This window comes from Podarcis gaigeae, assembly GCF_964106915.1.
Source record: "Podarcis gaigeae genome assembly, chromosome: 8".
NCBI lineage: Eukaryota > Metazoa > Chordata > Lepidosauria > Squamata > Lacertidae > Podarcis > Podarcis gaigeae.
Window position 1 is genome coordinate 18,344,366 of NC_139684.1, and position 13,581 is coordinate 18,357,946.

The window sequence follows — 13,581 nt, forward strand, 5'->3', positions numbered from 1 at the left end:
GGGGCCTTGCCAAGCCTACCTGGAGATGCTGGGGATTGAAGCTGGGGCCTTCTGCATGCAAGGCAGGTGTTCTGCCACTGATGTACAGCCTTTCCCCTTTCTGAAGATGGAGAGAAGAAAGCATAATTAAAAAGAAGTATGTCTCTTGCCCAGAGATATATTTGGGTATGTCCATACCTTGTCTTAAGGTGGGCTGTGAACCCCATGTGGCAGTATCTACTGCCTTCTCCTTCCTAAATGTGGAGATTCCCTATGCAATCGGTGTAGCTCTTCTATTTGGATTTTCAAAACGTAGGGTGTCTCCAGATTTAGGGAAGAGACAGTGTGGGACAGCAGTTGTTGAAAGAGAAGTGGTGCATGGGCAAGGGGGAAATAAAGGAGGCACAAGTGGTTCACAATTCACATTGAAGTATAGACAGGCACTTTGCTCTCCCCCCAACACCTCCCCCACTACCTTTCACTGAACATCTAACCTGAGGAACAGTTCTGTGTGACCTGAAAGCTTGCATCCCGATCCCTCCTGGAAATGCCAGGGTTGATTTTTGTGTAACTAACACCGGAGTAGGTATGTGAGATCAGCCAGTGAGATTCTTTTTCCACACTCCCTCCCACCTGCTCCACATTGCTCTCCAGCCCCTTAATCCAGACTCAGATTTCTATAAATAAAACACCAGTTGCATACAGTTTTTCCAAGCACGGAGCCTGTCTGCTCACCAATCCTGTTTAAAAATAAAATTAAATTGAAGGGGTAAAGGAGACCAGGAGCAGGATCCCATGATAGAGCAGGGGTTTTTTGCTTTTTGCTTTTTAAAAAGATACTGTTTTAAGAAATTGAAGCTGAGTTTAGTTTGGGTTCAAATGTCCAGAAAATAAGTCGAATGCTAGATATTTGGCAACAGGTGCAAAATCCTGTTTTTGACACTGATGTCAAACAGGGGTGGGAAGAGAGGAGGTTTTGCAAGGGAGAATTAGCAGCACGAGTGCTCACACCTCCCCCTCTGTGACCTCTCGCCACAGGTGCTCTCCTCCACTTTGTGTCAATAATTCCATACCTCCTCTAAAGCGCAAATTATGTAGGAGCACTTTGATCTGCAGAACTTGTGCTTCTACAAGTGCCACTCAGTGCTCCTTCCACATTTGTAAGGAGTCGTTCCTTCAGTATGGAAGCCAGTGGTCTTTTGGCAAGTTCAGGGTCCCTTTGTGATAGTCACAGACATGCCCGCTCACGGCCATGCCCCCTTCTAAGATTATACAATGAACTTATAATTATGCAATAATTATCATTAGGGAACTCATTGCTACTGTCAACACAGATCTCCCTCAGCTGCATTTCAGCTAAATCTATTATTTTCTGTGCACAAACATAGGCAAATGATTTGGAGTCTTCCAATATCTTCTGGGAGTGACTTAAGCTTGCTTTCCCCTGAAGTTCCATTGTACATAACAGAAATGGCACCCCATATTTATATATTCAAATATTTATTCCACTTATTATCCCACCTTGCCAAGTTCCAAGTAAGAATACTGAGATCTTTCTGGGAGCTTCTGAGTCAATGACAAAGCTTCTTTGGGGGTCTCAAAGTAGTGCCATTATACTTGTGTTACCTAGGTTTTGACCGAGAGAATACCTTAACTGCAGAATTATTAAGGGAGTGACCAAATCTCAGCTCCCCTTCCCTAGGTAAGCACCTTCTGCAGTCAGTGAACTTCTTAGAGCGGATCTGGGTGATATTGGGGAAGGTGATAAATGCCAGGGTCTCAGTCCTTTACTGTTCTGTCTCACATTTCCAGGCCTCGCAGCCCAACTTCCATTATTCGCTGAGATGTTATATATCTGCTAAGTCATGGAAACCATGACTCAATGCTGCCCCTCTGATCATGAATGTCCACCCACTTGCAGCAGGGATCATTGTCTAGTTCCATAGATGGTCCTAAGATGTCCTGAATGTCTGCTAACAGTTGAGCCTCGTATCTCACCAGTCCACTGGAATTTGGAACAGGCCAGTTCATAGCTGTCAACTTTTCCCTTTTCTTGCGAGGAATCCTATTCGGAATAAGGGAATTTCCCTTAAAAAAAAGGGAACAGTTGACAGCTATGGGCCAGTTATGTATGATCATCTGCAAGATGACCTTCAACCTTGAGCCCTGGGCAGTACCATGAGGTTTTGAGCTAGCTCGCTTAAGATTCCCCATTCTCTTGCAAATGGAAGCACCTTGTGGTTTCAGTGTTTCTTTGGAGCATAAAGAGATACCGGTAACTCCTTTTTGGTTTTCCTCCCACATGCCTTCTCCAGAGTGACCTTAGGAGCCAATCCCCACTGTCTGACTCATCTCCTTTCACTTGGATTGGTTCCAATCAGAACAAAGGGTGAGAATACTTTCTTCTCTGGGGCTAAAAAGCTCCCCTTTCTGATGACTGGGTAGCTCTGGGACTCTGGGGAGACCCTGCTGCAGAAATAAAAACAACACCCCGTCCATGACCCTGGACCACTGCACTTCTGGTGGCAGCACCTATGCTTTGGAACTCCCTGCCTATTAACATTAGACAGCCATCGCTATACTTTTTTATGCCTGCTGAAAAGTTTTCTGCTTCAATGGGCCTATCCAGGCTGTGTGTACACTATACCTTCAATGCACACTCTTTCCCCCAAATAATTCTGGGCACTAGTTTGTTAAGAGTTGCTGGGAATTGTAATTCTATCAGGGCTACTAAACTGGTGGCTGCACAAAAGGGGCATGGCTCAGTGGTTGAGCATCTGTTTTGCATGCAGAAGGTGCCAGGCTCTTTCCCCAGTATCTCCAGGTAAAGCTGGAAGTAAACCTTGCCTGAGACCCTGAAGAGCCACTGCCAGTCAGTGTTGACAATACGGAGCTAGATGGACCAACGGTCAGACTTGGTATATAAGACAGCTTCCTGTGTTCGTATGCCCAGAGCAGCTAATGGGATAATTGCCCCACGGCTGCAATCCTTTTCTTCATATGCCATTTTCCTAATTAAAATTGCCACCCCGCAACAAATGAGATATATATATATGAGATATATATATATATATATATATATATATATATATATATATTACAGGTACTGTATTTTACTTGTAAGCTTTTACATTTTGCAGGCGGAAAGCAGCTTGGGAGGGAGGGAATTCAAATCAGAAAAAACAGCATGAGCCAAAGATTAGGAACCTCCTCAACTCCCCCACTCAACTTCTGCACAACATTTGCTTTTTCCAACCATAGGCTCCCTCTTCCATATTCAGTTTCTGTGCTGGGTCACTGTAATGTATTTATCATAATCATCATCACATTTATAGCCCCCTTTTCCTCCATGGATCTCAAGGTGGCATATATAGCGTTCCATATTATCCTCACAACAACCCTGTTAAACACTACTCTCTTTCTCCTTCCTTTGACAGCATGGATTTCTGTTGACACGCTGAAGCATTCCACTTATGATAGTCTTCCCCCTATCAGCTTTAAACTTGTTTTATGCTTTATTACTTCTCTATTCCACCTTTTCCTCCAAGGAGCTCAAGGTGGCATGCATGGTTTTCCCCCTCTTCGTAGTATCCTCACAACAACCCTACGAGGTAGGTTAGCCTGAGAGACTGTGGCTGGTCCAAAGTTACACAGCAAGCATCATGGCTGAGTGGGGATTTGAACCCTGGTCTCCCAAGTCCGGGTCCAAAACTCTAGCCATACACCGGCTCAGCTGTCCTCAGCTATCCCTGCTGATGTTTCCATTCTACAGAAATCCCTTTGAAAATTGAATCACACAACCTTTTGGCCAAGTGTTTGATTCACATCTGTTTGCTTCTCTAAAGCTTCCCCCTTTCCCCCCTGTTCAGTTATGAAAGCAGCTATTGCTAGTTCACACAGCAGGACTGAGACACTTTTGTAGACCTAATGGATTCTATGAAGTGAGGCGCAGCGGATTGAGATACTGGCGTGAGTCAGCCAGAGAGGGGTAGGCTGCCTATGCTTTGATTCGTCTCTCTATTTGGGGGGACCTAATATTTTATAGGAAGGAGATGAAAATTCCTGGGGAAGCCTAGAAGTCATTGATGACTATGTACACCCTCCGCTGGCGATGGCAGTATGCCTCTGAATACCAGCTGCTAGGAGTCACAGGTAGGGAGATTGACTGTTGCACTCGAGTCCTGCTGTCCAGCTTCCCATCTTCTTTGTCCAGCTTCCCATTCTTCTTTCTTCTTACTCCTTGTAGCCAAGTAAGATTGCCTTCCATGAACACGGTCTTAACAGTAAGTCCGTAAGTGAATGTGGAGGCCAATTCTGGATCCACACCTCCTTCTACAAGCGGAGGCATAGGTTTCCGGGTGGGAGTTGATCACAGTGATATTCTTCAAAGTCTGTTGCAGCGTGTGCAGGCCAGTGTTTCCCAGTTACCAGTGCTTATATGGTAAATGTAAAAGTAAATAAAACAGACAAATCCCCCAACAATTTGTTTCAAAACTACCCAATTTCTTGTATTATGGATGAGGGAAGAGTGGGGACCTTATCTCAAATCCACGTTATTTATTTATTTATTATAAAAAATATTAGGTATACTGCTAGATCATTAAAAAAAAACCCCAAAGTGGTTTGCAGCAATAAAACCATGCAGAAAATGCATTACGAACTTTAAAACAATTTTAAAACAAAGAAGGGAAAAACAAACATCAGTACTCTTAATTGCCTGCATAGGCCTGGTGGAATAGAAAGGCTTTCAGCAGGTGTTTAAAAGCTGGTATAGAAGGCACCTGCTGAATCTCTACTGGCAGAATATTGCACAAGACAGTTTCTCATTGTTGTCAAATTAGCCTGACCAACTCGGGAACGACCAGCAACACTCATGCAGGTGACCTCAGTGATCAAGCTGGAATATGAGGGTTCAGGCGACTCCTGAGGTACCCTGGACCTAAGTTGTTCAGGGCTTTCTCAGTTAATACAAGGAGCATGAACCTGGCTTGGTAGCAGCCAGTGCAGCTGTTTTACCAATGGTGTCACATGTTCTCAACCAGAACACCAGCAATCTGTCTGCTGCATTCTCTACAGCAGGCTTCCTCAACCTCAGCCCTCCAGATGTTTTGAGACTACAATTCCCATCATCCCAGACCAATGGTCCTGCTAGCTAGGGATCATGGGAGTTGCAGGCCAAAAACATCTGGAGGGCCGAGGTTGAGGAAGCCTGCTCTACAGTATACCTAATTTACCTACCCAGCCATGAAGCCGGTCGCAATTTCGCACAGCTTGACCTACCTCACAGCGGTGTTGTTGTGAGGATGAAATGGGGAGAAGTGTCTATGCCACCTTGAGCTCCTTGAAGGAAAGATGAGAGATAAATGTAATAAATAAACTTGCAGGAAAACTCTGCAACTCAGTTAACTTTTACTCAGAGTAGACCAATTAATGGACAGGACTAACTGAAATCTATTCATTTCATGAGGTCTTTCTACTCTGAATAAAAGTTCACTGCAATCCTAAATAAAGAAAAGCAGACTTGTGCTTCCAGTTTTATTAAAGTCAGACCAAAAACAAATGAACCAGAAATTTAATTTTTTTTGGCGGAACATTTCAGCAGGCCTAGCTGTCTACAGGAGAAAACTAGTAATGGTAACACACACCTCTAGTTTTTCATGGAGGGGGGTGATGATTAAAATTTGTATACCACTTATCATCTGCGGATCTTAGGGCGGTTCACAAGATAAAATTACAATTTTAAAAACACAAAAGACATAAGAAATAAGAACAAACACAAACCAATAATCCTAGGCTAGCCAAACATCAGGAAAATTTCTGACATGTCCTGGCTTTCGCGTGTTGGGGGAATTTTCGGCAAAATGTCAGGGAAAATCTTGATGTATAGCAATGCAATGGAAAAAGCAGTGGAAACAGCTAAAAAGAAGCTTAAAATTACTATTTTTGGGAAAAGCTCAACAATTTGGGTGGTTTCCTTTCAAAAAGGCTTTGCGGGTGTCAGGAATTTTACTTTTTGAAATATGGCAACCCTACAATAACCCCCTCTCTCACAACACATGGCAAGAGTTTCTCCCAATTGCCTCTTTAAAAGTTCCTTCATTAGTTTCACCTGCAAAGACGCAGCAGCAGCAACAACAATCAACAAAGAATTCCTTTCTGGACTCCCCACTTCATGCTGTGTGTGTGATCAGATCCACTAGGAGGGGAAGTGAACCCAGTAACAAAGCAGCCCTTGGCCAAATGGCTGAGAGTTCCCAGCTCACACCCATAAGAGTCACCGCTGCAGACGGAAGTGTCTGCATGACACACTCAGAGAGCACACACCTCCTCGCTGGCTTCACACGCTCCGACGCCTGGGCTCCCTGAGCCTGCCTGCCTTTTTGCTCCTCTCTCCCCCCTCCTCGCAACTCTTTCTTGGATTATACAAGTCGCTCTCAAACATGGGGAACATGGCTTGCGTCCCCCAGGCACCCGGCAGGTTCCGATACTCCTTCTCCAGGAAACCCTCGCTTCGGAAAGAGTGAGTACGCCGCAATCTTTCCTTTTAAGTTTTCTGTGCTGCTGCTGTCTGCGTGTTTTGTTCTCTTAAAAAGAAAGCCTCATTGGGAATAAAATTCCCTTGCTGGGTCTCGCTTTCTTCAAGAAAAGTCAGGCACTGTGTGCATGTCCGTTTCCTTGAGATTTATCATGACAAGTGTTACAGTACCTCCACACTTCTCATATCCCACGCAAAGAATTTGGTGGAGTTCTTGGAATAAAGGACGGTGTCTGGTGTGTGTTTGTGTGTGTGGAGAGACAACAATTCCTTTATTTTAAATGGGTGTGTGTGTTTTTTTGTTTCCTTTGGAGTGGCACCCCTGACAGCTTCAGTTTAATTGAATTGTTTTGAAAATTATATCCCAGTTGAGAATTAAAAGGTTCGAGTTAGATTGCAAAACGTTAATGTGCTGGGCAGTGCTATGCAGAATAACTCATAATAACACACAGCATAAATTTAAAGCAAACCCTCCTCCCAGTAATTTACCTTTCACAGAACTACATTTTCCAGCACTGTTAAACTACAGTTCCCAGGATTCTTCAGGGAGGACAATCAGCTTTAAATACATGGTGTGTATGCAATCTTTGCTCTCCAGTAAGTGTGTTTTTGTCTAGTTAAAATAACAATAGCCATTTAACAGTAGTTTAAGATAGTCTCTAGGAAGACGAGCGTTTCAAATGAACTTTTAATTCAAAGTCTCACTCGATAAAACTTTCCCTTGCTTATAGGCAGTGTTAGAAAGGCAGCCCTTTCCTCAGGACTCACTTAGGAATTATAATCCTAAATATTTACTGCTATTTGGGGGGCGTATTTCTATGTTCGAAACATGGTGAGCCCCCAAACTGGCAAATGGCGTGTAATCAAGGGAAGTAATGATAAGAGTTTTGAACAAGATGGGGGTGGTTTTTTATATATACATATATTACTGCATTACATAATTGAAATCAGTTTCAGAACTCCAGTGAAATAGTAACTTACTTCACCATAGTTTCCCTACACGGATAGCACTGCATGTAGATTGTGGCACACAACTGATTTCACTGTGTGCTGTGTACAGTGTACCCAGTGAAATTAGAGCCTTGTGGCATATTTAATGGCTCGCAAATTTATAGTAGGGTGAGCTGTTGTGGACTACAGCCCACATCATCAAGTGGGCATGAATTCTGAGAACATATGCCCCAATAAATCTGAGTCTTCAGGGTGCCCAAGTCTTTGTGTCTGCTGTGGCTACCCCTCTAGAAGTTGTCCCAGCAAAATGGACAACATGCACATTATGCGATCGTTGCTGATAAGCCCTGCACAGAACCACCCTCTGTGTAGGAATGCCATACTATTTGAAGCGTGGGCTTTACGTGGATTAGTCTATCTGAACACCAGAACCTCCTGTTGTAAGCTTTCTGTTCCTATTCTACCTTCGATACCGATCAAGTTTGAAAACTTCGTGGCAGCAGAAGGGCTTCACAACAGTACTTTAAAAAGGGAGGTTTCATAATAAGTTCACAAAACTAGCTCAGATTTGCAATGGAAAGGACAACACAAAAGGGATGTAGTTGAGCCTCCTGCCATTTCTCATGGTTTTCACACCTCACAGTTCCCACCAGACAAAATCTAGCCTTACGTAGAACCTGCACAGTAAAACTAAGTGACTGTATATGTGGAGGAGTAATGGAAAACTAGGCCAAATTCCTTGGTGCCAACATGGTTAGAAAAACAATCCAGGGATGATGTGCCTTTTCGGATTTTTAAGTGCCCAAATGACCAGGCACCTGGGATTTCTTTCTTTAGGTGTCTATGTGGGTCAGTGCAGGCAGGAAACTTGAAACTGATGCTGGTAATTGTGTAAAGGGCTGTGGCTCCGTGGTGGAGCATCTATTTTGTGCTAGTTTCAATCCCCAACATTTCCAGGTAGGGCAGGGAATATCCCTTCTGAAACCCTGGTGAGCCACTGCCGGTCAGTGCAGACAATACTGAGCTAGATGGATCAAGGGTCTTAGTATAAGGCAACTTCCTATATACAAAATCCAGACTTAAACATCTTATGATTGCATGAAAAATCAGAGGATTTGTGGGCAAATGCAAAATCACGTTGCATGTTGAAAATGCTGTGTGTCCAGGCAGTGTCCCCAATGCCCATCAAGCCATTTGGGTGGAAAATGCCAATATGATTGCACATCGTATCCACCTGCGAGGCACTTGACGTTGTTAGGTTTTGGTGGTGCCGAGATGAGTGGTTGTGAATTAGCGGAGCAACGCACTTCCCTCTTCCCTCTCCAGAAGGGAATTAAAGCATCATCAACAAAAGAGTTCATGGACTTCCGTAGAATTCATATAACTCTTTTGTTGATGTGGCTTTAATTCCCTTCTGGAGAGGGAAGAGGGAAGTGCATGATGGGATATCACAAGAAGTAAGAGCTTTGCCCTGCCCTAGTTAGCACTTCATGGGCATCCCTGGCAAGAGGTGCGACATTGCAAACCACAAGTTCTGACACATCAAAGAAAACTAACACATATTGCAAAATGCAACAAATGGAACATATGCTAAGGTGGTTTTGTATTTGTAACCATATTTTGGGGTATCAGTGTCTGCCCTTAAGATCAATAGGCCTCTTTTCCTATTGAGTTTCTTTTTCTTTCTAAAATTTCTGCCTTGCTTCTTTGCTTTACCAAGAGATGTTTGGGGATGGGGGCTTTGCTAAAATTCAAGGTTAGCAACAGATGCTGGGCCTGTCTGTTTTGTTTAGGGTTGCAAGTAACGCTACTCAAGTTGGCTGATCAGTGCTACCAGACGGTATGTGAAAACAAGGGGTCCCCAGTTGAATATTTTTTGGGTGTGTGTGGAGGTTTGCAACCTGTGGCACTCAAGTGAAAGTACAGTAGTAATAGAGAGAGCAAATGGATGGTTTGAATGTTCTTTACAGGACAGAATTCTCTCACAGAATACACTTCAAGTACAGTATAGGGAATGGCACAAAATTTACATGCACACACCGTGGTGTGACTGCAAGAGAGCATTGAATGATGCATTAACAACCTATGGAACTCACTGCCTCAAGATGCTGCAGTTGACACTAGGTTGAAAAGCTTTAAAAAGATATTGACAAATGAATGGAGCAGGAGACGTCAATTGACAGCTATTGCTCACATTAGTGAAATAATATATGTGTACACAAAGGCTCACACATGGGGTTTGCAGTAGTCTTTTGGGGTTTTTTTCAATTAAAAATATATATGCTGGGGGAGTGGCAACTGTCTTGTCACATCACCTATTTCACTGGAATTTGTTGCCACAAGAGTAGTGATGGATGAGGATTACATAACTTCAGGGAGGATAAAGCTCTCAGGGCTACTAGCCACAATGGCTATGTTGCCTCTGTTACTAGAGATGGCATATTGCTGGGGAAGAAGGGTGGAAGGTCACAGGGCGGATTACAGCATAAAAATACTAAATTGAAAAACTAAATACTTAACATAACAATAAATAATAATAAGCAAAAAACCAATAACCCCACCTCCTACAAACACCTTTAAAGGGCCATAGATTGTTTAATCAGCCAATGGCCTGGTTATAGAGAAAGGTTTTTGCCTGGCATCTAAAGATATGTAATGAAGGCACCAGGTGAGCACTCCACAAGTGGGGAGCCACCACAGAAAAGGCCCATTCCTGTGGTGTCGCTCTCTGGACCTCTCGAGGAGGAGGCACACTGAGAAGGGCCTCAGGTGATGATCTCAGGGTCTGGGTTGGTTCATATGGGGGGGGGGGGAGGTAGTCCTTGAGGTTTTGTGGTCCTGAGCCGCTCAAGGCCTTATAAGTCAAAACCAGTACAGTACATTGAATTGGGGGGCCCTCCAGAAGTTGCCGGTCTCCAACTCCTATCAGCCCCAGCCAGCATGGCCAATGGTTAGGGAAGATGGGAGTTGTAGTCCAACAACATCTGGAGTTCAGCAGTTTCCTCACCCCTAGTTTAAATATGCTGAGTGGCAAGTAATCAGTGTTAAGTGATCTGGAGTCTGTACCCATAAGATGTGTCTTGCTGCATACGTGTGTGTGTGTGTGTGTGTGTGTGTGTGTGTGTGTTTAAGAATACAATCTCCTGTTTGCAAATGAGGAATGCAACAGCCCCTTACAGAGAAGCATTTGCTTCTGCTGTGTGGAGTAGCATGAAGGATGCATGTGAATAAAACAAGAACAAAAAAACAAAACAAAAAAACACCCATCACCATGCAGCAAAAATGTTGTAATTTGCTTTCAAGAGCCGAAACTATGTTGACTGAGAGTGAGGGTGGGTGGGGAAAGGGGAATACCTCCATGACATCAGCTGGCACCTGGGCACTAACAATGCCTTTTAATGGGGTCTGAGTCACTGCTGGTGTCACCTTGAAAGAAGAATCAGGGATGGCAGGAATGGTTATTTAAATGGTGCAACAAGACTGTTGGTTTTAGCCAGGGGGAATGCTATGTGGGGCCCTAATCAGGGAGCAAAAATGACTTAGGATTGTTTCTAAAGCTATGCCTTTACTCAGAGTAGTTCTGCTGAAATTAGTGAATATGACTAAGGCTGTGAACACGCTGGGTAGAACCACGATACTTTCGAAGCACACCCATTTCAAGTACAGGACTGTCGCCCCTCAAACCCTGATAACTGTCATTTCCTCCTAACAGAACTACAATTCCCCACATCCATAACAAACTACGGCTCCCAGGATTCCTTTGAGAAAATTATGTGCATTGACCTTTATGGTGGCTAACACCGTATGTACACTACTTCCCAAATCAGTGGTAGCAGCACATTGGAAGTAATTGGAGTGTGGAGGTCAATTCATTTCAATGGGTCTGCTCTGCGTAAGACATGGTTGGATACAACCTTTAGGGCTGCACTGATTTGCTTGTTGGTGTAGTGTGTGGGAGAGAAATCACTTTTACTTATTTAGCTATCGTAGGTAACTTTTACAAACCAGTGCTGTTGTGCTCAGATCCTGCTTTTGGACTTCCCATAGGCATCTGGTTGGCCTCTGAGAGAACAGGATGCTGGACTAGATAGGCCTCTGGCCTGATGCAGCAGATTCTTATTTGTTTTGGGGTATCCATGTTTGGGTGTGGGTGTTTGCGCCCTGCAGCAATAGTTGCAACAGTGGCCTTGAGAAAGAGATTCTGAGGCAGAACATGGGGCCTGTTTCAATCCCCATCATCTGCAGGTAAGGCTGGGGGGGAAATGTCTGAAAACCCTGGAGAGCTGCTGCCACTTAGTGTAGACAATATTGAGCTTTCATGCTACTTACGTTAAAGTTGCATCATCTTCAAACTCATGTGTTCTGAGAGAGCGAGCATTCCTCATCTTTCTTTTAGAGAACTGTGAAGAAGAAAAAGGATTACCTTAACTCTGTCCTTGGGAAAGACAGAATCCTTTGACCATCCATGATGAGGAATGAGAACGAACGAAGCATTCCTTTGTGGAAGGACAAATGAAACAAAGCAAAAAAAAATGCCAAGGAGAAATTCGCTAAGCCTAAATGTTATTGATGGCCAACTGTTCATTAGGTCCGGACACTTAAAAGCCTTGTGATAAAAGTTGCTAATTCCACCCTGATGCGTTGCTGATTTGATTTGTTTGCTTGCTTTGATCTCGCCTGACTTTTTTTTTAAAATTTCTTTTCAGACAAGAGAGCAAAAAAAAGCTAGCCAGCCTTTTTGGTTTTGAACCAGGACAAGAGAGGGATGTTACCTCAGACAAGATACTCCAATATATTCCTGGCCAGGTAAGTGCTCTGAGATCTATAGTGATCTTAATTTGAATAATGGTGGTGGCATTTCTGCTATCCAATGTTTTGTGTGTCTTCAGGCGCTCTTTTAATCTTGGACATCCTGAGGTGAGATAAGTGACTATTGTATTCCGTCTACAGATGAGAAACCAAGGTTGTGATAGGGCCTTGAGCAAGGCCACTCACTGAGTTTGTGGCTGAGGAGATGCAATTTGTAAGCACAAATCCTCAACCTGCAAATAAAATTGCTTCTGCACGCCGTAACGCAGTCTGGTTTAAACTAGTTAAGCCAGCCTGGTTTAAACAGATTTTCATGCTGTGCCCCAATGAGTTTTTGGAAATGGAAGAAATGGCATGCCTGTTTTAAGGATAGTTAACAGCCTGTCAAACTACAGTTCCCAGAGGTCTTAAGGAGGAAAGCTACAGCTGACTTTTAGGACATCTAAAAACACCATCATCATCATTACCATACCTTTATTTTAATTATCAGGGTTCTACTTCTACGGATGACAGTCTTTAGAATTGTTTCACTGTGAAAGTTGCAGCATGATTGCTGGCCAGCCAGTGGGCTTGCTATTGTCATCATGACGCACAAGAGCTTTTAATTACCCATGATTAAAAAATAAAACAAATTAGCCAGCCCACAGTCAATATTTCCCTGCCCTGAGCCTTTTTAAACAAGAATTCAGAATGGGGATCAGGGCTGTATATATACCTTAACACATTTAAAGCAAACTCCCCCTCACCCAGACAAAAGAATCCTGGGAACCATAGTTTACCTTCACAAAGTTACAATTCCCAGCACCTTTAACAAACTGCAGTTCCTAGTATTTGAGGGTGTGCTTTAAATGTGTAAAGGTGTGTGTGCAGCCCAGATCCCTTCTCCATTGAGGAATGTTTGCTTGTTCTCATGCTGTATTTCCCTGGGTGGAGATGGTGACAGAGCCCTGTCACCAACCTGTATATCTGGAGTTATGACTACAAAAAGGTGGGGAGGAAGGGATTGTGCTGCTCTCCCTGTTCTTTTGAGAAAGCAGGAAGCTAGTTGATGGATTAGGCTGATTCATCCTTCCCAGGGTGCAAAACTTGGTAATTCTGTAATGCACACAGATGGCTCCACATGAGACGTACCTAGGGTCCCTTGTGCCCTTGGCCAAGTAGCTGTATCAGCGGCAGTGCCACACCCCCCCCAAAAAAAAGTCACTTTACTGCAATGGCCAAGAAGCCAAGGCAAAGTCAGATAGGGCTTCTGGAAATGTTGGATCAAACCCACAAGTAGATTTTATTGCCACCTTTTCCCTCACCCT

At 43.7% G+C, this 13,581-nt stretch overlaps 2 protein-coding genes across 4 annotated transcripts in view; one reads left to right on the forward strand and one right to left on the reverse strand.

The window, feature by feature from the left end:
- NOC2L (NOC2 like nucleolar associated transcriptional repressor) overlaps positions 1–6,221 on the reverse strand; it is a 129,281-nt gene extending 123,060 nt beyond the window's left edge. The window contains exons 1-3 of one of the 2 annotated variants that reach the window (XM_083752567.1): positions 6,089–6,221; positions 5,218–5,319; positions 20–100 (exon numbers count right to left, since the gene is read on the reverse strand). The gene's annotated coding sequence lies outside the window, so the exon portion shown is untranslated. Of the gene's footprint in view, positions 1–19; positions 101–5,217; positions 5,320–6,088 lie in introns of those variants that run through there. The other variant, XM_083752569.1, reaches the window with a different exon arrangement.
- Positions 6,222–6,312: 91 nt separating this feature from the next.
- PLEKHN1 (pleckstrin homology domain containing N1) overlaps positions 6,313–13,581 on the forward strand; it is a 57,943-nt gene continuing 50,674 nt past the window's right edge. For both annotated transcript variants that reach the window (XM_083752605.1, XM_083752607.1), the window contains exons 1-2: positions 6,313–6,499; positions 12,172–12,271. In XM_083752605.1, coding sequence (XP_083608731.1) covers positions 6,420–6,499; positions 12,172–12,271 — 180 coding nt within the window. In that variant the 5' untranslated portion in view covers positions 6,313–6,419. The remainder of the gene's footprint in view (positions 6,500–12,171; positions 12,272–13,581) is intronic.